The following is a 26,063-nucleotide window of genomic DNA, read 5'->3' as shown; positions in this document are numbered from 1 at the left end:
AGTTCTGGCAATGTATTTGAATGCAATTTCCACCAATCAAGAATCGGAAAGTCTTTTTTGGCATCAGGAAGATATTCATACTGGCACATTTCGCTCAAATAGGATTCAGTTCAGATGTTGGCTCTTGTGTTTCAAGTCTAATGTTTAACTTGCGCTTCAGTTTTGAATTAGGGGACAAATCTGCTGAAAGGACTCTGGCAACAGGTTGGCACTCAAAATTATCCTTAACCTGTGAGGCTAACCATTCCTTTGTTGTTTGAAATTTTTTGAAGAACTTCAAGTGAAGTCCCTTTAAAGCAGGATTTAAGTAGTTTGCTGCAGCACTCAATAAGTTTCCAGTGTGACAAAGAGGAAATTGTCAAGGCGCTTTGACAATTTGACTGCAAGTTTCATGTTTCTTGCCTGGTCGTTCACGCAGTACATTAGCAAATCAGCAGGCAAATTTAGTTCTTCTAAGAAAGAATCCAGCTTTCCTTCCTTCTACCTGTGTGTCTGCCTGGGAACTGTTGGACATGGGGTGTCTAGTGATGTAGTCTCCAATTTTCATGAAAACATGAAAAGTCCAAGAGATGTAGCTGTCCCGAGCTCTAGAAGTCCAAAGGTCAGAAGTAAATACAGCACTTTTTAGATTTGGCGTAATCTCCGTTATTATGCTCTTCATTCCAGCTTGAACTTCTCTTGACCGAATTGAAAGCTTTCTTGAATATGTTGTTCTGTGATGAAGGCTCAGTTTAGGGTTTGCAATGTCAAACAGTTTCTTGAAGCCTTTTCCTTCGACTGCTGAAAAGGATGCCAGATCAGTGCAAAAGTAATCCAGCATTGCAGAGTCAAATTGTTTTTGAATGGAATTGTCTTTGTCATATTTGGACTTTGTTTCAAGCATTTCTACCATGGTTCGTTGTTTCTTCTTAGGAGGAGGAAGAAGAGAGTCGTCAGTTTTTTCAAAACACTCAACGTAATCTTGGCTATGTTTTTTTTCGAGGTGACGATGAAGTCCGCTTGTGTTTCCATCTTTTGTTTTCAAAGACTCTTTGCACGCCTTGCATTCAGCGCCGTCACTTGTTTTTTGAAAATATCTCCAGATTTTGTTTTTTCTTGGTGACATTTTTGATCGTTGATATAAGGCAAGAATATTTCTTTTCAATATGAACAATATGTGTCAAGTTGAATTCCACTGGTGAACTAATGAAATTAAGTCGAAAGTGCACCATTTTATACAAAAAGTTTTTGTATTTAAAATCTAGTTAAAAATATTTAAAATCTAATTAAAAATGTTTAAAATCTAATTAAAATTTTTTAATTAGATTTTTTTTTTAAATCTAATTAAAAAATCTTATTCAAAATCTTTGTTTTTAAAAATTTAATTTGTTATTAAAATCACGGAGTCAAAATATTAATTAATTAAAAAAACAAATTATTAGGCATTTTGTAAATTATAATAATTTTTAATATAGAAAATAATATAATATTTAAGTCTCGTTCTACTTCTCGCGAGAATTTTCTATTTCTCGTTTCTCATGAGAAGTTCCATTTCAAAACAACTAGATAGAAAGACGCTGACAGCAAAAATGCAGTAAAGCAAGCGTGGAAACATTATAAACTAGATTTTGGTGATGAGCAGTAAATATACCAAGCAAAACCATCAACTCCAACAACAACAGCAGTAGTAAATAATTCAAGTGTAAAAAAGTGTTACTGCACTTAATAATGGTATTAGTGCAAAAGTTCAAATAAAATTAAATCTCCTCATCAGTTTTTTAACTTGTAACAAAAAATACCACATAGGTGACAACTCAAATCAACGTCCTTAACTTCTTAACATCAGCACAAAAAGGAAAAAAAAATTGTTATGAAATTGTTGTTTTAATAGTTGTTAGAGCCGCCGAGAGCCAGGCCAGGATCCAAGTTGAGAGGTTTACAAGTCTTGGTTGCCATGGTTTGGTGGGGAGAAGAAAAAGATCATATCATCTTCCCAAGAGTTTTCGAAAACTAAAATATGAGAACCAAATTTTATATAACCTAATTTAAGCTATTAAGGTATTTATTTGTAATTTAGTTTTTTTGATATAAATATGAGCTTTGTTTTTACATTTTGATGACTGCAATTACAACTTACTCTGACTGAACTTTTATATTGTTTTTGCTTAGCTCACACTTTGAATACACTCTGTAGTCAAATTGTTGTCTTTTATTACTGTCAATAAACTTTAAAAAGTTTTCATTAACTTTGTGAACAGTTTTTTATTTTACGTGTAAAGTGTTACAGTAAAAATTCAACATTGTTTGTTCAACATTCGTTGAATCAAGAGTAAAGCCAACAATAACAAAGAAACTTTTCCTCTCAGTAATCTCATTAACAATCGCGTGGACAGCTTTAGAAACACATCACTAAATAAACTAACTTTGTATGTTAGCTGAAAGGTAATGGACGTCAAAACGTGTCTTCTCCATTTGCGATTATTTTAATTTTGCCTAGTGTGGTCACTCAAAATCGGATCGTATTAACAATTAGGTCTAAAGTATTTAAGAAATTTTTATACGATTAAATAGATTTCTTTGAAGTGGATTTTTAGGACGATCCCTTACTAAAAATCCACTTCAAAGAAATCTATTTTAATGAACCATAAAATGTTCTCAAAACTTATTAAAAAAGAGAACATATAGAATCAGGGCTGGATATAGGGGAGGGCAACTGGGACTACAGCCCCTTAGCCCCTACAAAAGATGGGCCCCACAATAGAGACTTCAAAAAAAAAAAATTTTAATTCATACTAGAAAACACTGCTAAAGAACTTTTTTTTTGATACTTTTTTTCGCATTTTATCCTTTCCTATAGTACTTTATATAAACATGGTTATACTAAATATTAACGGAATCATCGGTATATGTATTTGTAGACTCCAATCAGGTAATCAGTAAAATATCAAAGTCTCAAATGACTCAGATAGGTACGTACAGTGCGAGGAGGCACTCGTGCGAGCCTGCTCAGACGGATGTGTGAAGGCCCTCTGTTTGTAGTACTTTGGGTTGAACATTAAGGGAAGCGGTAGGCATATAACACGTATCCTTGAGCAAGTGGTGGACGCCTTGATCAGTGGCCGGTTGGAAGCAGGAAACTTTAGAACATTGTGTAAATTCTTTTGAATATCTACGGACAGACGTGAGTATTTTCATCCTTATCTTGTAATCTACAATACAAACTGAATGTCATATTCGATTGTGTTATTAAGGTGGTACAACAAAAAAAATAACAAGGAAAAAGTTAATTTTTAACTTTCACTTTTTTGTAAAAAATATGTGTCAAATATTTGAAGAAACTTTGTTCAAAGTTTCAGAGCTAAATACTTTATCAATCTTAAGATATGAGCATTTTATTAAGGCTGCACAATTTTTATGTAGCCGTGGCGCATTGGTTAGAGTTAGAGCCTTATAACTTAGTGGTTTGAGAAGAGCCCAATAACCAACATTGGTAAGGAAGGAGGCATGAACTTTTTTGTTAAATACTGTTTCGCGGTGCTCTGCGTAAGGACTTCTAGGGGAAAAAATTAAGATACTCTTTTACTTTTTTTTCTTAGCAACGGAGATACTAAAATTTAACTTGGTTATTAGGCCTTATTTTCTCTGAAAAGATGCTCAATTTTACTGCAGTTTTTAACCCTTGTAAGCTTGATATCACTTTTGCATTTTTCGAATTTAAGTTTTATTAAGAGTCATTGTTCTTGTTTGTTTAATAACTTTTCTTTAAATCAAAATTTGCTGATCATGAAACTTCCAGTGTTAGCTCAAGAAAGTTAGATGTATTGCTCAGCTTGGATAAATGTGAATCAGACTTCTAAAATTATTAACTTTATCTTTCTAAGTAAGTTAATTGCATTCACTGTTTGTCCAAATTGTTTTATCGGACATTTGTTTATCAAAGATAACGTTGATTCTCGGTTTTTTGTCATTTACTTCATATGAAAAGTATAAAATAACTTTTCTGAAAATTTTGGTTTTAACTTCATCGAAAAAAAAAGCTTTGTAAATACAAAAATGTATCCTATTGATACTGTTAAAAAATAATATTCATCTTTAAAATCACCATACGAAAACATCCAAGCTGTCATTTGATTTCGAAAATAGGTGATAGCTGTGAGTCGATGAAAACTTTTTCATCCTGTATGATCGTTTATTGTTTGATGTTTAATGAATTTAATAAATAAAATAAAATAGCAATCTTATTATATAAAACTGCTGTTGAAGAAAAAATACAGATAGCTGCTTCTGAAACCAAATCAATAAAAACAGTAAAGTAGTTAAATTTCTATTGATGGATCATAGCTAAATAAAGCTAATAATTTTTCAAATGTGTTGTAACTGCTATTTGTGTTGATAAATATATTAATATGGAGATCTGTACCAAATATTGCAATGGATGTTAAATGTGAAGGTTTAAAAGAAGAACTCCAGAGTATCAGTGTTAATTGATTGATCACCTGTGTAAAATGAATCCGGAGGGTTTATCTGGTAGTATTGAATTTGTAGGAACTGTGGCTATGTTTACAAAAAAAGTTGATACATAAAGAATATCTTGGAGATATCTCTTCTTATAATGATGTCAAAGTAGCAGATTCTTACAAATAATATGATATTATGCCTTCAAAACTAGAATGTGCCGAACATGTTAAAAAAAAGAAGAAACAGGTCTTCAAAATTTTGTCGTAGCTCAAAAGCTATTTTGAGATATGCTAATGGTGCAAAGGGTGTTATGAGTGTTTAAAGATATTTTTGTTTACATAATACGGTATCAAACGTTTCAAAATAAAAAAGACTAAGTTAAATGAGGTGCTTGTCATCAGAAAAGTGAAAAAAAAGAAGAAAAACTCTTAGAGCCATAAGAAAACAACCTAGATAATGAGAAACTAAAGGAATATAATGAGAGTTATGTTTTAGGAGGATTTCAAATCCTTTTTTAAATATTAAATCTAAAATTTTTTTAAAATTGTTTTCTCAGTTAGTGTTTATTCGTTTTTGCTTAACCTTCAAAACGCAATTTCTCGAGTCATTGTCCATTTAAATTTTTCAGCCTGTGCTCAAAATTCCTATTAAATTTATTTAACATATTGATTTTGTTGTTGTTATTATCTTTTTTTTTTCTTCTATAGGTATACCATATAAAAAAAAGAAAATATATAAACAAAATTATTACGTATCAAAATGATAAAAATAAATTAATAAAATATTGATACAAACTTTAATATAAATTTTCATATAACTATTTTATATACTTATTTTTCCAAACTATAATTCCAAAAAAAAAAGAAATTAAAGAAGGTTCAGCATTTTTGTTGTTGATCTATAAATTTTTTTTTTTGGGTCAGATCTCCCCAATTATACTACTCCAAAAAAAAAAAAACTATATCACACCAAGAAATAAAAAATAAATTTGAGGAATATCTACATAAACACTTATAACTCATCATTTAAAATTATTTAAAAAATTTTTATATGGTTCTGTTTATAGCTTCGGAGATAAAAATTTTCATCTCAGGAATTATTTAGTTTGATATTTAAAAAATTATTTAAAAAATTTTTATATGGTTCTGTTTATAGCTTCGGAGATAAAAATTTTCATTTCAGGAATTATTTTGCTATTAATTCTTATTCAAAGCTACATTTCCAAACCTTGAAATTGCATTGAGAGTGTATTAGGTTTTGAAAGTATCAAATTGCACTGAAGAGCGCTCATTTTCAAAAATGCAAGTTATAAAAAATAGGCTTCGAACTATGATGCTACAAAACAGTCTATCAAAGCTTTCTCTCCTGAGCATTAAAAATGATTTACTTTGGCGACTAGATTTCAGCAAAATCAATTTATTAGCGAAAAAACCTCGGAAAATTTCTTTGTCAACACTAAAAAGATTAATTTCAAATAGTTCCTGCTTCCGATTATATTTGTATGTTTGTTAAATAATAAATGAATCTGTATTTGATTTAATAAATTATTTGTAGGAAAACTCAACCGAATCAAATAGTCCAACTAAGGGGTCTCCACTCCTTTGTTGCCCACACTTCTAAATTACGCAAAAAAATGTTGCGTGAGTCTTTTTCTCGTAAAATAGCAAAAAAGTTAAAATTTATAGAAAAAGCTGTGCGCTTCTGTTGCATTCCAGTTTCCTTTAATTTTCCGCGTTTTTAAGTAATCTATCTTAGAATTTTTGTAGAAAACTTTAAATACTTGATTTTTTGTTTAAGGAAACAAAATATAACTTTGAATGCAGAAAATTTCAAATAACTGCCTTTTTAAATAACCCACAAGAAATATATGGGGAAGTTGCTCTGAATAAATGGAACTTCTATTAGTCTTCTATTTTATTAAACTAAAGCTAGTTTAATAAAAAAGAAGACTATTGTAACTTTATATTAGCATATAAAGTATATATATATATCAAGGTTGCCATTGTCCACTTTTTTCCTAAGAGAACGCAATAAATTTTAATTAGTTTAATGTCACGCTCTCCTACGGAATAAAAATGTATAGTCAATATGATTTATTACTTATTACGTATTATATTAAGTGCTTATATGTTTGTTTACCTTCCCTTCTTTTATTGTTGTGATAGATAAGGGCAGGGGAAGAGAGAGGTTCGAAATTATCAATCACCTATTTTGGTACTGGATACGTGCCCAATTGTATATTAAGTTAACATATTCAGTATGCATAAACGTTTAGAGGAAAATAGATTTTTAAAACAAAAGCAGCTAAGGATACTTATTTATATTTCATTAGATTAATTAGTAATTTAGTGATTTATAATTGTTGCAATATTTACAAAAATAATGAAGTTAGCTCGGCTTTGTAATTCTTGCTAACTTATTATTTTACTTTCGTGTCGCTGCTTGCGTTTTATATTGTTATTATATTACTTTCGTGTCGCTGCTTGCGTTTTATATTGTTATTATTTTACTTTCGTGTTGCTACTTGCGTTTTATTTTGTTATTATTTTACGTGATATAAGACAATCATTTTTTAATTTAATAAAGGCGGATCAAAATTGTGTTACTTGGCACCTAATAAATAAAATAAAAAAATAAAGGATTTTGCTGTAATTTACAATATTGCGCTTTATAATTAATTCATTTTTTAAAATTCTGTTCCAGCTCCTTCCAAAGATTGGAACAAAGTTTATCACATTATGTCACATTATCGCACCAAATATTATATTGATCCACGTGTTTTTTGTTTAGGATAAAGGTTTAATCGTTTATGAAAAGAATCTCCTATTATTTATTGTTATCGCGTACTTTGGTGACAAGGTTGCTAAACTTTTAACCATTTAAAATCGCACTCACTCCCAACAATTTTCATATCTTTATTAGTGAAGCCGATCGTTGGTTGACTCTAAAGGTAGGAATTTTTATTTTAGTTAATTTATGTGCATCATATTAAACTAAAGAAAATATCGGTTTACACAATCACAAAGCAAAAGTCTAACACGCATTAGCAACATTTTGTGTAGTGAAAAGTAAAGCTCATCGTTGCTTCAAGCAAACATAAAATCAAAACAATATTTTTATTTTATATTTAGAGGAAATTTATTTAAATGTTTATAAAAAATGACATAAAACTTGTGTTATTTTACAAAAGCAACGACAATTTAATAACCTTCGAGTTAGCTTCGTAACTTTATGCAGAAAATCTAGCAGAGCTTTTATTAAGTCTGAACGTTTAAACTCATTTTAACATATTTTATTTTAATCTTCTAAACAACCAGTTCTTGTTTAATAACAAGATAATATTTACTTTAGCCAATATGTTTTGTTGCATTTTTTTTCTGATATATCATGAGACTTTAATTTCTTAAGGGATAAAAGTTCTTTATAAGATATTATGTATTTTATCTAAAATTGCAATATTTTACAAAATATTGTTGTTTCCTATTGGAAGATTTTTTTTTTGTAATATTGAAATTAATTTATGAAAATCATATTTTAACTTTAGATACTCTACAATGCCAGAAATTAATTGGGCAGAAGTCAATGCTAAACTTCCTCATGGAAGAAGTGATGAGGAAAAAGCAAAACGTAAAGCTTTGTTTGACTCATTTGATAATGGCAATGGGATGCTCTCACTGGCAGAAATTGATAAAGGTATTAGAGACGTGCTTCATTTAGATGCTGTTTTTGATGCTAAGCCAGCCATCATGAGAGCTTTTCAAATTGCCAAGAGTGTTGTGAAGTCAAACAAAAAATCAGGTGATGACTTCATTGAGTGGAAAGAGTTTAGATTTTTTCTCCTTTCTCTTCGACAATACTTCGAGTACTATGAAGCATTCACACGCATTGATGACAATTCAGATCATCGTATTACCCTAGAGGAATTTGTTGCTGCAAAATCGAAAATTGAGCAATGGGTTGGTCCAATTAAACCTGAGGCAGAATTTAAAGTTATCGACAAAAATCACGGAGGATTCATTTTATTTGATGAGTTCTGTGATTGGGCTATTAAAAAGAACTTGGATCTTGAAGATGATATTGATTAATTATTATTATTTTAAGTAAAATTAGCTGGGTTTTTTGTGTTTTTTAAATAATATTTTATGTTTTATAAGTAAAGTAAATGGTTGTTATAAAATCTATTACTTTTTCTTTCTGTTGTGTTTAGCATGTCTTAAATCAAAATTACTTCAAAATGTTTTAATTTTAGTTATAAAGTTTGGAGACCTACTCAATTCCTCTTTTATTCGACTTTAAAAAGCATATAAGGGAGCACCCACTAAAACTGGACTAGGACCCTAGGCCTTAAACAAATTTATGCCTTTTTAAACTCAGTAAATAAAGTATACTTTTTTATAGTAGAAATATTTAGACAAATTAAATTACAAATGTGAAGTTGCTGTAAATAATATAAATGTTGTAATAAAGTTATAAATATTTCTTTTCTAAACTGAAAAACTTCAATATATTTATGCCAATTTTTTTAGTGACTATGAAAGAAATGATGATAGATCTTCCAATATGAATTGTATTAATAATAATCAGATTATGATAAATAGGTCATATTTACCTTGTTCGGTACTCTTAATAACTAGTATTGAAGAAATTCAAACATGCAATATGGTAGAGTTTAACATTAATTTGCCTTTTGACAAGAGAGCCCACCTAGTCTAATGAAGTGTCAGTTTTTTTTTTTATTGCGTTGGTTTTTGTATAGTTGTATTATTCGTTAACACAAAAGTTAATGAATCAAATCAGCAAAATAGCAGTTTTTCTATCTGCTTTTATATTTAGTTACGGAAAGATATAGTGCAAAGTAGTTGTTTTTATTTAATCTAAGGTAATTCTTTTAAAAGAAAAATGTTATACATTTTAGAAAACAATCTGTTTATTTGTTGTTAAACGCACGGTTAAATATTTAAACAAAATACAACTAGAACTATTTCAATATTTTAAATTGTATCAAAGTTTCAAATTGATAGTTGCAACTTTAACAAAAATTCTATTATTTATCGACCTAATCTGGCCATAGAGCTACTGTCATGCGCAAGGCCGGCGCGAAGGGATGTGTATGTGTTTCTGAAGGAGGGGGTGGGTTAGAGGTTATGATGAAAAATCCATTGATGAGAGAGGGGGAGATACCAACCCCATCAATGAATTATACGTTCATTTAGTCAGCAAATTTGACCCTTTTAGACTAGTTAGTAGGCAAATTTCAAAAAACCAGGACCTTTTTTTTTAATCATTAAAATATTAATGACACCCCCTCCCCCACGTAACACATACTAGCGCCGGGCCCGGTCACCAGAATTAAGTTGGTAGTTAAGTCCTAAAATTTCCCAATATTGTAATAGTGCGATGCTATATTAATAAAAGTTTATTTTACGTTTGCTAATGCAACACAAAGTTTTATTAGGGCTTTTATTTTTTTTTTTTCATTCAGGTTATCTTAAGATTACGAAGAACCGTTGGTTTTAAATTTTTCACCTGTATTTTTTATTCTAATTTTTTATTCTAAAGCTATTACAAAGTTTCATAAGTCATTACAATTCTAGAACAAAGTTTTGAAACTTGAAAATTTAAACAGACCTTATAGATTATTTTATTCCAAATAAGGAAAATTTCTTGACTTAGTCACAGCAACAAGTTTACAAACTTTTACATTATAGAATTTATGTTTGAACACATGTGACAAGCCTAAAATGCCATTTTTCTTTTATTCTTTAGTTTACAATGTCGTGATACATATAGGAAAATAAGATAAAAAAAGAATTTTACAAGATTTATACAGTTTGCTTGCTAATAATATAAACTAGGTATGCGAAAGAAGGTCATAAGGATTTTACCACCGTAACCTTAAAAAGCAAACAAATATATTGATTTATTAAGATACCAAAGAAAAGAGATATTGAGCATAATCTATAAAGTATTTGAGTATAATGCTGAATATTTTTGAACATTATGAACTTTGAGTATAATTTATTTGGGTATAATGCTGAACTATATGACTTAACTATATGAACGCACATTTTTTACTAAAAATGAATATACATTTTTTGTAAAATCTTTGAATATAGTTTATATAGAGAACAAATTTTTAAAATTAACTTTTCTTTTTATTCTAGTTATAATAATGCTCCTAAAAGACCACATGGTCTTATTAAAGAGCACCGTGGAAGAGCAATTTTGATAAGCTCGGACTTTAAATAAAATACCAATACTTTTATTTAAATAAAATGCCAATATTTTTTAAAAACTTTGGTACTTACATAATCGATATGTTTTCTCCAAGTAATATTCTTATTAAGATTAACACCTAAGAATTTTATAAAAGTATCTCTTTTTATGACAATTTCATCAAGAAAAGTTTCAGTAATATTATTTGGTGAAAAACGAAAAAAGAAAAAGAACGAAAAAGAAGTTTATATACTGCTTTAGTCGTTATACAGTTAAAGAAGTTCGCCAATTTAAAAGACATTCGTCTGCAACACAAGTTTCAGCTAAAAAACATTTATAATGTTAATTAGACAGGTCTCGCAAGTGTTCAAAAACCAAGTAAATTAATTGTTAGTAAAAGAGTAAAGCAAGTTAGAAGGATAACTTTAGCAGAAAGAGGAACATTGGTAACAGTTTGTTATACAGTTAATGCAATAAGAAACGCAATATCTCCATTTTTTATTTTTCCAATAGTTCATTTTAAAGGAAGCATGATGAATAGTAGCCCACCTGAATGTGTTAGAGTCGCAAGCCCATCTGGTTGGATAAATGTTGCAACATTTTTAGAATGGATGAAACAACCCATTTCCATAAGTTGTTGATCCAGTTTCTGCTATTGTTCAAATCCCAGCTTTTAATCAGTCATTGACGTCAAGTCTGGCATTAGGTTCAGCTTAGGCCGGCGGAAAGGAGGGGAGGGGTGATACCCCTCCCCTATCAATGAATTTTTTATTCATTTAGTGGGAAAATTTGACCCTTTTTTACTCGCACCGGCTCTGGGTTCAGCTTGTAGTACATTACTTATTCAGCCTTTAAAAATATCTGACCCTGGAAGACAACTATACTGTGTTTCTATTACTATCTCTTATCAAGCAAGTCTAGAAAAAATTAAGCCATTCCGAAAGCTGGATCAAGGAAGTTAAGAAATTAAAGGACATAAACCTCAGCGTACCTAAATACTCACACACTCCTGTTCAAGTTGAACTAAATAAGCTTCACAAAATGAAAAAATCTCAGTCAATAAAGAAAAACATCATGAAATGAAAAATAAGACCTTTATGGCAAGAAAAAGAAAACTTTATCTTAAAAGTAATAATAAAGATTAAAACTGCAGAAACAGTGACAATACATTAGAATCACAACATTTTAAAGAAAAATTGATAATACATTAGAATCACAACACTTTAAAGAAACATTGATAATACATTAGAATCACAACACTTTAAAGAAACATTGATAATACATTAGAATTACAACACTTTAAAAAGATGTCTTGCAGTTCTACTTCAGGATATAGTAAAGAAGTAACTTCATACTTTACCAACTGGGGAAACGTTGTGCCTTAGTAAAAAATAAATTTTTTTTCATTGATTTTTCTTTTTTTTTTCTTTTAATAAGATAAATAAATTTGTAGGATAGTTAATAATAGCTTTATTGGTTTTTAATGGAGACATTGTTTTGATGACTTAAAAACAATCCTTATACATTCACGGTATAAATTTGAACTCGGATCAAGTATATATGCATAGGATCAAGGGTGCATTAAGGTAGGATCAAGGGAGCATTTGATATGCACCCTTGATCCCAAGTGTTTTTAGTTTTTATAATTTAAAATCTACTGAAGATATTCTGGTATCAAAATGATTATTAAATTATAACAAGGTATAAGTTTGCTATAATGTAAAGTTACCGCCAACATTGTTTTTAGATCATTTAGGTTACAAAAGCGACATAGCCAAAAACCAAAAAACAACGTTGGCTCAACGTTGTATTTTAAGTAAGCATTGCGTAATAATTTACGTTGATTCAAACTTGTATTTTATGTTGGCAACACTGACGGATCCAGGAGGGGGTATGGAGGGTATTCATTCCCCCTCCCTCCCAAAAATAGGAAAAAAAATTGCAGGAAAATAATTCTTATAAATTATACAAAAATTCATTTATATATCTGCCTTTCCTCGATGTAAATACAACTTTGACCCTCTGTATATAATCCAACGTTGTTCCAATGTATTTGGATCAACGTTGTTTATAATCCATAAACATTGGATTAACGTTGCGTTATTGGACCAATGTAATTTTGCTATCTACTTTTAATCACGTTGTTTTAAAGTTTCATTAATATAAATATGATAAAACTAAAATTGGATCAACGTTGTATTTGCATCGGAGTAAACAGCCGACGTTCGCGATGTATTTACATACGTTGGCCCAACATAAGTGTGCTACCTGGGTAATTGATAACATATAATACACAAGCAATATTACACACACTGAGTAATATTACACACGCTGGAAAATATTGATAACGTATAATACACATATATGCACATATCTCCTTCACCTTTTTTATTCATTTGTCTCTAACAAAATTGTTTCAAAACCAGAAAGATGGAAAATATAATTATTTTAAAAGTCATTCGAAGAATGCTTTCCTGCTTAATTCGTTCCTGCTTAAGCAAATTGTATTAAAAATTATTTCCGTTTCCTCTAAAAAATGTTCGGAATTTATTTAAAGTTGTTCAATTTTAGGCCCGAATCCAAATTTATATGTTTATGTAATAGTTTTCATAAATACTAAAATCCATCATTTATTAAAACGAAGTCTGGATATTAAAACAAAATCACAATGCCATTTGTAATTTTACTCTTATCGTAATATCAGCAACCATAATAATTTGATAATTCACTAGCAAAGTAATTCGGCTAAAAAAGTGACATCATTTTCCATTTCTTTCCAGTAATAACTCTTTGAGAGTTTTGCAAACGTTTTATCTCGACCAAAGTGCCACCTCCAAGAAGCGCTTTGTTAGAACTACTAGCGGATCCATGTTTTTTTTTTTATCGTAATTAAAAAGCAGGTTTTTTACCAAAATTTTACTGTCTTTTACCAAATATTTTTTGGAGTTTCTTTTTAATCCATATTTACTTATTTTATTCATGGCTCGAAGGTATATTAATTAAACAAATGAATATACCCCCGAGGTAATTAAATCAAAAAGATCGTTGTATTCTTTCTTTTTATTAAAATTATTATTAAAATCCAAAAATAAATTTCAGCAAAAATATCTTGCGATTTTTCCGTAAATTATGCGTCAAAAATTTCTGTGACGCCGATTTATAGAATCTAGCAATGTATGAAGTAAACATGTGGGTTTTGCATCGGTAAATAAGCATGTGCTTTAGCATTTACATTTATATAAGTTATTTGTGATGTTTTAAATTCTTTTTAATTTTAAATAGACAAGTTGTATTATATACTATATATGTAGAATTATTAACATTTTAGTAAATTTATTATAGTATGATAAGTAGTTTATCTGTTTACTCAAATAACAGTAATCTCAGAAAGTGTACAAAGACCTTAAAATGGTAAGATTTTCATAATGAAATAAACAAATTATTATTTTTTTAAATTTATTTATTTCATGTTTATAGTTGGTTTATAAATTTAAAAAAATTGTAGTAATCAAATTGATGTTTATAACGTTATAATAGAAACTTTAAAAAAACAAACTTGTTCATAAAAAAATTGTAAAAATATAAATACAAATTAGCAGTTTTATATCATTTAAAAGATAATGTTTTATAATAAAAAATATTTTTTCAGCTACGTAGAGAAGTAAGATTACGGAAAGAATATTTGTATAGAAAGTCATTAGAAGATCAGCGAAAAACTGTTTATGAAAAGAAGCAAAAGTTGAAGCTTGCATTAGATGGTAAATATAAAAATCAATTTATACGACATAAAAAGTTAAAAAATTTCTTAGATAATTTTACAAATACTGATTGAGAGAAAACATTCAATATTAAGTAAGAAATTAAAAAAAAAAAATTATTAACTCTTTTGAACCTATATATAATATTTGTAAACAGTAAAAATAAACATACTATACTGAAAATGATATAATATGGATAGAATAGACTAATTTTTTTAAAGTTAATCAAATACTATAATGTTGTATATCTTGTCACCAAATGCAGTGTTTTAAAGTAGGTATGCTACATGAAATTTTTTATTGAATAAATTCTAGGTTGTTATATATCATTAGAAAGAGCTTCTATTGAATATTTTAAAAGTGAAAAAATTATTAAAATCAAACAATTCCACAAAAAGTTATGACGTTTTAAGTACCGATTTTTAGATATATGGATTTGTTGATAAAACTGTGGTCAAAATAAAGTTTAGTTTCAATAGATAGATATAAGAATAGCCTACACATTAACACTGTCATACACCCTTAGGGTGTATCTGGTAGGCTAGAGGGGCCACCCAACCTCCACCTTCACTGTCATAATATCAATAATTCATCTTTAAAAGTATTTTTTTTTTACTGCTAGTTTTTATATGCAAATAGTTGTTTTTATTTCTTTCTAGAACAAATACGAGATGTTGATTTTTAAGTCAGGGTGTATGTGGGGTTGGGGGAAGCACCGTATTATTGAAAACACCCTATTAAGGTGTAAGACCCCTCAAAAATCATTAAAGAATCAAAAAAAATTTTTTGTGTAATTCTGACACGAAATTTATTGCTGAACTCAAATTTGAAAACCATTTCTTCAAGTAAGATTTAGTTCTTGAGATATAAATCTATTCCTTCGACTGGGTAAATTTGATCTGCCTAGCAACACACATAGCAACAGGTTTTTAATCAGAATTGCAAGCTATTTATTTTTTTGTCTAAAGTTTTGTCCGGTGTGATTAATCAACTATGTTGTAGACAATCAGAATTCAATCTTTCAGAATGTTTCCTCAAAAAAAGGACTCAACTCAATGTTTAATATTTGCTGCTCTAACTGCAATGAAAAAACTGAATTTTGTACTTCAAAGAAATATTCTGGGAAAAAATTTTGAATGTAAATAATATAATAGTTTATTCAATGCGTCATGTGGTCAAGTTATTTCAGGATTAGAAAAGCTTACATCTTTAATGAACATTCCTAAATCTATGATTAAAAATGATTACAACAAAATAAATAAATCTGTCTCTGATTGTGCTAAAATTGTTGCAAAAGAAACAATAATTGATGCTGTTAAAGAAATTTGTCAATCTTCTTCAAATATTGTTGACACTGCATTATCAGCTGATGGTAGCTGGCAACATAGTGGGTTTTCTTCATTAAATGGAGTTATTACAGCAATATCAATGGCCACAGGTAAAATTCTTGATTACGAGCCAATGAGTCGGTCATGCAAAGCACGTAGTCCAAAATTAAAACTTAAAAAAAATAATCCTTTTGGATTTGAAGCTTGAAAGTTATCACATGTTTGTAAATAAAATTATCGTGGCTATGCTTCTGGCATGGAAGTAATTGGTGCACAAAGAATATTTGGTCGTTCTATTTCACAAAGTAAACTAAGGTATGTTAACTATTATGGTGATGGCAATTGTAAAAGCTTACTCTTTATTCCTGGTATATATACTCTTCAAGGCTGTTCAACCATAAACAAAAAGCGTTTAATTTTCATAGAGTATTAAAATCAACCAACATTTAAAAAGCGAAAACAAGTTATTCGTGGATGCAAAAAAAAAAGAAGATGACTCAGAGAATGACCAAGATGGTTATCTATATGATTCTGGTTCTTGTTCTTATGAACAACAGATTTTAAATTGAGTATTTGACATTTTTATTTGGTAAAGTTGTTAATGTAATATTTAAATGCTTTTTTCTCGAATTATCAATTTCTAACCTCCTGGCCATCTTATCTCATTAACCGTATGTCAGATATGCATGAAATTTTCACCAAATGCATCTAGTTTTACAATTGGAACTAAAAATTTTACAATACTGTTAGGAGTTTTTGATTTATAGAAGATTTAGTTTACAAGAATGCATTTTTTTAAATACGCCATTTTGAAAAACTCAGCATAGCTTAAATACTTTGGTTTTTAGAACAATTTTAGTTCAGTTTGTAGATTACTATGTTGTTAATCATATGCCAAAAAGTCATATTCTATATGCTTTCGGTTACTGAGATAGAATGGCTGGGGTGGCCTAAACATTTTTGGGTGTTTTAAATTAATTTTATTAGTTGCCATTTTACTTCGTAACCATGGCAACTAATAAATTTATTTTAGATTATTTAAAATCTTGTTATATAGTTGTTTCTCAGAATATACTTGGTTTTTTATTAGAGAGATTTTTTCAATAAACAATTTTTTGAGGGGTCTTACACCTTAATAATTTTACACTAATAGTAATATTATTACTAATAATAATAGTATTACTATTAGTTTTACTGTTTCCATTCAAAAATTAACAAATAAATTTCAAAATGAAATTATTAAAATTCTTACAATTTAACTTTTACTCATTTTATCTAAATAAAGCAACATTATAAAATTATTAATTATGACAGTAATAATATAAACAAACAATAATATAAACCTTTTTAAGTTAAAAAGGTTTATATTATTGTTATTTAATATTAATTTATTGTTGTTGTTCTTAAAATATAACAATGTGATTATCAATAATAATAAAATTTAACCTGCAAAGAATTTTAGCTCGTACTCCCCCCCCCCCCTGCAAATGATTAAATAAAAAGGAAATTAGGTACCAAAATTGTGCACCTAAATAGGGTATCACCGCCTCTGAGTGTCAGAAAAATTGAGAGTTTGTCAGGCTTTATCTTCAATAATTCCTTGATGCAGAAAGTAAAAAACCGTTTTGCCAAAACTTTTGAATATCAATATAGCTACTTATAAAGTTCATTATTTTATTCAGAAAACACATATTATTAAAGTTTATTCATTCAAGTTTTTAAAAATATCTTTGTTGGTATGAAATTCCGAAAAATAAATCAACATAAGTCTGCACAAGATTATAGAAAAAAGGAAATTAGGTACCAAAATTGTGCGCCCAAATAGGATATCACCGCCTCTGAATTTGGCAATAAAATTTGGCAGGAATATAAAAAATGAGCATACTCGAGTGTCTGAAAAAGATAGAGTTTGTCAGGCTTTATCTTCAATATTTGCTCGATAGAGAAAGTAAATAACAGTTGTGAATATCAATAAACCCACTTATAAAATTCGTCATTGTAATCAGAAGGCACATATTATCCAAGTTAAATCATTCTATTTTTGAAAAAGTATCTATGTTTATATGAAATTCTAAAAAACAAGTCAACAAAATTTGGTACAACCTCTATCTCTAAAATCAATCTTCAAAAATCGTTGCACAAAATTTTAGCACATTTATCGGTTCCGTAAAACGCGATTTCCTCATACCTATTTAAAGGTGAAAAAATTATGAAAACTGGACAATTTTATAAAAAGCAATCCATTGGGTATACCAATTTGATTAACTCACTGGTTGTTGCAGATTAATAAGTTTTTGGTTTTAAATCTGAATAAACATAGCATTTAAAACATATTTTTTACCTTTTCTGTAGTAATAGGTATGTTTTTAAATTTAACAAAGTGAATCATGTGTGTAACTTCTAGCATGAACAGCTATGTATACTACTGAGGTTTGTTCAATATTGCATTGGCTCAAAAGAAATGCATAAGTGCAACAGGAGCTATCTTTCACTTCCAGGTACGAACCCAGACCTACGTGGTACCACTAAAGCAGCATGGTTACCCAAAAAAAAGCACGCAAAAATATTTATTATTTGTTATTTTTCTTTTGCTTTTTTAATAAAAATAGGAAAAAAAATTTCCGTTTCAAATGCAGTAGTAAATAACTAATTTTCTGTTTATTTTAGTGAATTTTTTTTTTCAGGACTATAAAATGAATAGCTGCTGTTTTAAACTACGTGCTGTTTAGTGTTTGAAACTGATATTTAATTACTAGTAGAACTTTAGATTAAAATAAAATGAATTAAAACTTGTTAAGAAACTCAATTTAAAACAATCAAATGTAGTTTGAAAGATATTAAGGTAACTTTTGGGAATTAAGAGTTAACTGTTTTTAATAAAAGTTACCAAAAGTAACAATTTAAGTCTTAATAACAATATAGTAATTGGCAAATTTAATTTTTAAATGAATAAACTTTAGATCTTTAGCTTGCTATTTTCATTTACTTTAGGAAATCGAAAAAACAAAATGAAAATGTTTTCAGAAAGTTTTGTTTCTCTTTATATTTTTTTTGACTTTAATAATAATAAAAATAACAATTACAATAATTTTTAGTTTTGTTAAGTTTTTTTATTTTAAGTTTTATTAAATTTTAGATATTTTAAAACATTAATTTTTTTAAAAAATCCCTAGAAAAAGTAATTAACTTAGTGTAAGCAAATTTTTTGACTATATATTTTTTTAATCATTACGTTTAATAATTTTAAAAGGTGCCTTAATGCATTGTAAAAATTATTACCCTTTAGTAAAAGTTAAATGATCAGAACCGCTTATACTTAAATCTAAGTGAAAATTAAAACAATAGTAAGCACACTTACTATTAAATATAGTTATCAAACATAAACTCTAAAGAATGAGCAGTTATTAATTGTAAAGGTTTTGTAAATGTCTTTATTTTTGAACAGCTTTAACAATAGCTGCTGCTTTTTCTAACACTGAGTAATTTTACTTTTGCTCAATGTCATGAAAAATGAGAATATGACAACGTACCATTTTAATTCAATGTATTTGATACGGCATATCTGAATCATCTTCTTCAACAATATCTGAATCATCATCTTCAACAACAAAGATAAGTTCTTATCCACAGAGCTTAAAATATTAAAAAATTCCGTTTTTAATAATTGGAATGATACAAACACTTCACTACTAATTGGAAATGTTTTAACATAAGTTAAAACTTTTAATAAGTTTGATGGAGTGATAAAATATCAGGAGGAATTTAATGATTCTAAAAGATGTAATTGTTCAAAATCTTGTTTTATATTATTGTGTTAAATGTAGGATCCAAGAATATTTGTAAAAGGAACTGAAATAACAGACTTTAATTAATTTGATGTTAGGCTCTGATTTTGTGAGTTTTTTTGAAACTGTTGATAATTTTTATTGTGATGTGCTTGATCATAACCACCAATGATTATACAGTCAAGATAGCAAAAATATATGATTACTTGTTTTTTCAGCAAATTTGTCTGTAAATTTTTAGAACATATCAGGAATTTAGTGGTTAGAATTTAAATCTAATGTAGAAAATACCTTGTATTTTGTAAGTTCATTAATCATATCTAAATCAGTATTTTTACTGCATACATGCTTTATGGATCCCTCCTTGATGTTTAAAGTTTTCATCGAAATAATTTGGTTGTTGTTACTTTTAGTTCTTATATTAACTTAAAATTTTTATTTAGAGGGTAAGGTGATTCCAACAGAGCTTCGAAAAGATGAAAGCCAGTTACGAAAGTTACTTGCTTATGATGATGATAAAAATGGTAATTAAAAAAGTTCACTTATTAAATCATATATATATATATATATATATATATATATATATATATATATATATATATATATATATATATATATATATATATATATATATATATATATATATATATATATAATATATATATATATATATATATATATATATATATATATATATATATATATATATAAATTAGTGGAAAATCACTTAACAAAACTTTTTTTCATCATTTAACGCTGTGTTTTATCAATAAAGACTCATCAGAAATGCTTTTCTGATGATGAATGCATTACTACACTTTGTTAAGTGATTTTCAACTAATTTATAATTGCTTGGTTTTTTTAAGAACATTGAGCACTCTATTTTGTAGAATATTTTTGAAAATTGTTTAAATTTATATATATATATATATATATATATATATTATATATATATATATATATATATATATATATATATATATATATATATATATATATATGTATACTGGGCTATTCTAGACAGCGCTAACCGTATTTAGACCAAATTTTTTTTTTATGGCAAATATTGCTTTTTTTTTGTTGCCAAAAACTGCAAATTTCCTTGGAGAAAGGTGCACAGGGGGTACCCTCGCCCAAATTGTTTTCCTAGAATAGCCTCATATATATAAATATATATGTATATATATATATATATATATATATATGTATATATATATATATATATATATATATATATATATATATATATATATATATATGTATATATGTATATATATGTATATGTATATGTATATATATATGTCAGGCCTTGTTACGAGATTTCGCTGCGTAGCGAAAACGCGTAACGCATTTCTAAGTAACTCAACTCAGCAAATATATTTTGCATTGTTAGAAGTTATATTGCGTCATTAGCGTCTTTTCAAGTACCGCATTGTAATTAAAGTTATTTTATTAACGCGTTAAAAATCATACAAACAGTTTTTTTTTTTCTCACTATAACAAAAGTTACAAATAAAATCTAAGTTCTTATTAAAAAAATCATTTTTATTATTTTTTTCAAATATGAACTAAATTTTATTTTGAAAAAATTTTTTTTTCATGAAACGTAAAATGTTTGTTTATTTTCTTATGATTTTACATTTGGTTTTTGGTTATTTTATTAACTGTTTGTAAATTTTTTCTTATTTAATTTGTAAACTCTTTTTAATAATGTTTTTAAACAATAGAGTTTTTTTTTGCTATTTATCAGTTACCGATAACATATTCTTGATCATAATTTATTTTCATAAATTAAATGAACGTCATTAAAACTTTACGTTATTGAATTAACAATAAACAAAATATCTTATTAATAAAATATTTATATCAAAATAAATCGTGCATTTTTTAAACTATTATGACTAAAAATAATTTTTATATTTAAAAGGAATTTATATATTTAATTCCTTAAGATAAAACTTAAAACACTTTATTTTTTTTAACTAATCTTTAATAACAAAAAAAAAATTATGAAACAAACTTTTTCTTTAACAAAAAAATCTATTAGTTTACAATTGCGGTTAAATGCTTTTACTTACGACTTTATTTCTTCTGAATAAACGTCATGTTAACGATAATCAAAAGATAATTTAAATATTCTAAAAGATATAAGTTTTTGCGTAGCGCAAAACTGCTGAACGCGTAGGCAAATCACCTTTTCGCAAGCAAAATGCGAGCTGCGTAACGCTTCTTAACAAGGCCTGATATGTATATATATTTGTATATATGTGTATATATATATATGTATATATATATATGTATATATATATGTATATATATATATGTATATATATATGTATATATACATGTATATATATATATATATATATATATATATATATATATATATATATATATATATGTATATATATATATATTAGTGATGTACCTATTTTGTCGTATAAAATAGACTTGTCCTCCACAACTGAACAACCGTTCACTTTCAACTGAAGATGGAGGGGATGATAAATACTTCTGAGCTGTTGGAGCTAATTTCTTGCAGCAATTTCTATTTTCTCTCCACCATGCTATAGGAGTATCTTGTTACATGATTTTTCTTGGCTCAAATAAATTAAAACTTTATTTTCAAATTTTAAATATTTCTTGCAGAACTTCAGATATTGATGATGTGTTTTCGATTAAAGTGTTTTTATTTCTAATAAAATTTTCAAAGCATTTTGAAAAATCGAAATCTAAATTTATTGTACTTGATAACAAACTGACCTCAGGTTTAAATTCCATATAGTCAGCATGATTTTTATAACTTGTATACATGGAATTATAGCAGATGCAATTGCTTCACGCTCACTTTTTTGTTATATCATTAAACATTTTTAATCACTCACAAATTTGTTATATCATTAAACATTTTTAATCACTCACAAATTTGTTATATCATTAAACATTTTTAAAAGTCACAGTAATTTTTCTAAGATAATCCGTTCATTGTTTTCCAGTGACTTTAGTTTAGAGTTGTGATTATCACAACAAAATGGGATCAAAGCACATTTCTGTTCAAAAATTTTTTCAAACATAAAATATTACTATTCCATCTTGTTTATGTCTTGTTTGAACCTATTTTCTGGCACTTGATAATGAGTTAATGGGTTATTATGTTTTTACAAGTTGTTGATATATTTTTAATGTATATCTGGGCAAATACAGCATCATTCAACACAAGTTGCAAAGTGTGTAAAAAACACAGCAAACTGTTGTAATCTGCCTCTCTTATGCCAGCTACCATATTAGCTGCATTATCTCTAGCAACTAAATGTACCTTTGAAGTTGGAATAAGAAAGTCATTCATAGGACTTTGAATTGCTTCACTTATATTTTTGGCAGTATGCAATATATTGAGTTGACGAACTCGAAGAATTGCCAATTTTTGATGAAATTCATTAGTTAACCAATGAGCTGTCAAGCTAAGAAATGAGCATTTTCCATTGCTAGATGCCCATCCATCAGTTGTAAATAAAATATATGAAGCATCATTTATTTCTTTTTGGACATTTTGTCTGATTCTGTTGTATATATTTTGAAAAACAGAGTTTTCAATGTATTTTCTACTTGACATGCAATAGTTAGGGCATAAATGGTTTAGCAATCTTTGAAATCTGATGTCTTCTACTATAGAAAAAGGTTAAATATCAACTGCAATCATTTCTGCAATATATTTATTAATTAATTTAAACCTGTGATTATTAATGTCCCAGGGTTTTTTTCTCTCAAGTGTTTCAAACAAAGTTTGTTAAGACTGTTTTGAGCAAGTTGCATCAGTTGACTTGATTTTCTTGAACACATTTTGTTTACTTTCTGCTCTCCTTTTGTTTTCTTCTTCATTAACTTTTAACTCTTTGTTTGCTATTTCTTTATGTTTTGTATTAATATGAGACAACATATTTGTTGTGTTAAAAGACTTAGATTTTTTTTTTGTTACCTCTTAAAATCTTCAGTTGGCATATGCTACATATTGCAATTGAAGCATCTTCAGGAGAAATAGTAAAATATTTACACACCCAACTGCGTGATTTTATTGGAATACCTTATCCAAACAAAGCTGCTGCCATTCTGAATATATATATTTGATTCTGCAACTTTATTAACTTATTGGTAATTTAGATATCTAAATAACAATCATATAGAAATATAGAAGGCAATACTAGAATACATATAACAATGCTTAAATAGGTTACTTTTAAGTATAAAAAATAAAACAATACAAAATAAAATTATTCTAAAAACAACATAGTAATAAAAGTATAAATACATTCAGCTGTTAAACTAAAGCTTATACACAACATTTTAAGAATAAGTAAATTTGCCTGTAAATAAAGTCAAAATAAACAATTCTCAAAAAAATTCTATCAGGTCTAGGTATTAATTCATGCGCTTTTTAATTAAAAATTGAAGGTTTATTTCAAAAACTAAATGGATGAAAATAGTGTCCATCGCTAGTCACTACTTTTGCCCATCTTTCCGGCAATTTACGAATTCTGTGTCGAAAAAATGCTTCATCCTTAGAAGTGATCCAATCAGAGACCCATTTTTCGATATTTTCTGAAGAAGTGAAGCGCTGTCCAATCAAATCGTTATTCATGCAATCGAACAAGTAGTAGTCAGAAGGAGCAATGTCCGGAGAATACGGCGGGTGGGGTAACACTTCCCATCCGACATTTTCCAAATAGTTTTTGACAGGTTTTGCGACATGTGGTCGAGCGTTATCATGCTGAAAAATGAGTTTATCATGTCTGTTACCCCAATCTGGTCATTTTATGACCAGAGCTTGCTTCAAATGCATTAATTGTCGTCAATAACGTTCTCCATTAATAGTTTCACCAGGTGTCAGAAGCTCATATATATAGATATATATATATATATATATATATATATATATATATATATATATATATATATATATATATATATATATATATATATATATATATATATATATATATATATATATATATATATATATATATATATATATATATATAGAACCCTTATATGTTGTACGAAAGATTTTTCCATATTTTGTTGACAAAAAGTAAAAATTAAAATGCAAGACCGGAATTATTTTTTTTTATTAATTGATAGACTGCCTGCCCCAACCAAACCCTCAGTCGATGTAGCAGCACTCCCTTGCGGGTTAGGCTAAAAGATAGTAGATGTAGCAGCACTCCCTTGCGGGTCAGGCTATTTGTCAGTCGATGTAGCAGCACTCCGCGCATATATATATATTTATTTATATATTTATATATATATATATATATATATATATATATATATATATATATATATATACATACACACATATGTATGTATATATGATGTATGTATACTTCTATAAATTGTTGGCTTTAAAAGTTCAGAAAGTAAAAATTGCTTCTTTTGAAAACAAATTACATCACTTTAAATTACTTTTGTGTTTCATCTAACTTATTTGTGTTTTCTTAAAGCCATTAAATTTGATTAAATGAAGTTAAACATTTTTTTAATAAGGCCAAAAAATCAAACTTGACTTTTTTTAATGCAGAATTTTTTTTTTTAATGTCTTACACTGTTTTTATTATTAAGTTTTTTTTGTTTTATTTTATTGTCTTTTTATTTTTGTTTTATTGACAGATTTGTTTAGAATCTTGTGCAGCAGAGTGTACATATATTGACTGACTTTAATAGGTAAAACATGCGAGCAGTGTATATACATTTGCGAATGTAAATAGGTAAAATATTTGAGGATTGTACATGCATCGAATCAGGGTTTTGGTTTGGCAGGCAATCTTTTTATTAAAATAAAAATATTCTGGTCTTGTTTTTCAATATTTATTCACTTACTCTTTGTTAGACTAACTTAAGTTCGGCTGTTTCATCTTCAGATCTCAGTAGTGACAGCTATTCTTGATTTTTTGAGGCCAATAGTCACATGTTTGGGTGGGGCATAAACTTATGTATCAATTTATGTATTTGTATGTATATTACCTATTTGTATATATAACCAAATATGAATCTTCTGATCATTCTTTTATGTGTTTCCAACTTTAATGCTAATCACACTAAATGGATTGGCTTTAATACTACTGGCCCTGGTGGTACTAAAGCTCATAACTTCTGTATTTTTTAATATCTTACTCAGAAAGTTAACTTTATTGACAACCCTAATAACTTATCTTCACTCCTTGGTTTATTTTTTTTTCTAACCTAGCTTGTGTTTAGTTTCTTCTTGTTCTCCTTAAACAGACCATGTTAAGATCACTATAATTCTTTTATCTCAGATTTTTTCAGACTCACCCTATTATTATCTTGCATCACCTTATCAGACTCACCCTATTATTGCACAACTTGCCACTACCTTGCAGCTGACTGGGATTCTTTTATTTTTATTTTTTATGACTGTCCATGGGCTGATATCAGTTTTCTCTATACTATTTAATAAGTGCTTGAATAATTCTTTTTTCCAATGTGCTGGAAAATGGCATCTGTGGTTACAATTTTTAAAACTC

The 26,063-nt window shown here is 27.9% G+C and overlaps 2 protein-coding genes across 3 annotated transcripts in view; both read left to right on the top strand.

Moving 5' to 3' along the window:
* Window positions 1-7,230: 7,230 nt before the first annotated feature.
* LOC100204853 (flagellar calcium-binding protein) lies at window positions 7,231-8,614 on the top strand. Its single transcript, XM_065818452.1, has 2 exons — window positions 7,231-7,387; window positions 7,982-8,614. The coding sequence occupies exon 2, from the start codon at window positions 7,992-7,994 to the stop codon at window positions 8,520-8,522; it is 531 nt and encodes a 176-aa protein (XP_065674524.1). The 5' UTR covers window positions 7,231-7,387; window positions 7,982-7,991; the 3' UTR covers window positions 8,523-8,614.
* Window positions 8,615-13,928: 5,314 nt separating this feature from the next.
* The window catches only part of LOC100206014 (U3 small nucleolar ribonucleoprotein protein IMP4), a 56,110-nt gene continuing 43,975 nt past the window's right edge, over window positions 13,929-26,063 (top strand). For both annotated transcript variants that reach the window (XM_065818439.1, XM_065818438.1), the window contains exons 1-3: window positions 13,929-14,064; window positions 14,303-14,411; window positions 19,968-20,048. In XM_065818439.1, the coding sequence (XP_065674511.1) occupies window positions 14,062-14,064; window positions 14,303-14,411; window positions 19,968-20,048 (193 nt within the window). In that variant the 5' untranslated portion in view covers window positions 13,929-14,061. The remainder of the gene's footprint in view (window positions 14,065-14,302; window positions 14,412-19,967; window positions 20,049-26,063) is intronic.

Source organism: Hydra vulgaris, chromosome 14 (assembly GCF_038396675.1).
Source record: "Hydra vulgaris chromosome 14, alternate assembly HydraT2T_AEP".
NCBI lineage: Eukaryota > Metazoa > Cnidaria > Hydrozoa > Anthoathecata > Hydridae > Hydra > Hydra vulgaris.
Note: the sequence above shows the minus strand (reverse complement) of the source record. Positions and strands in the feature narration are given on the sequence as shown.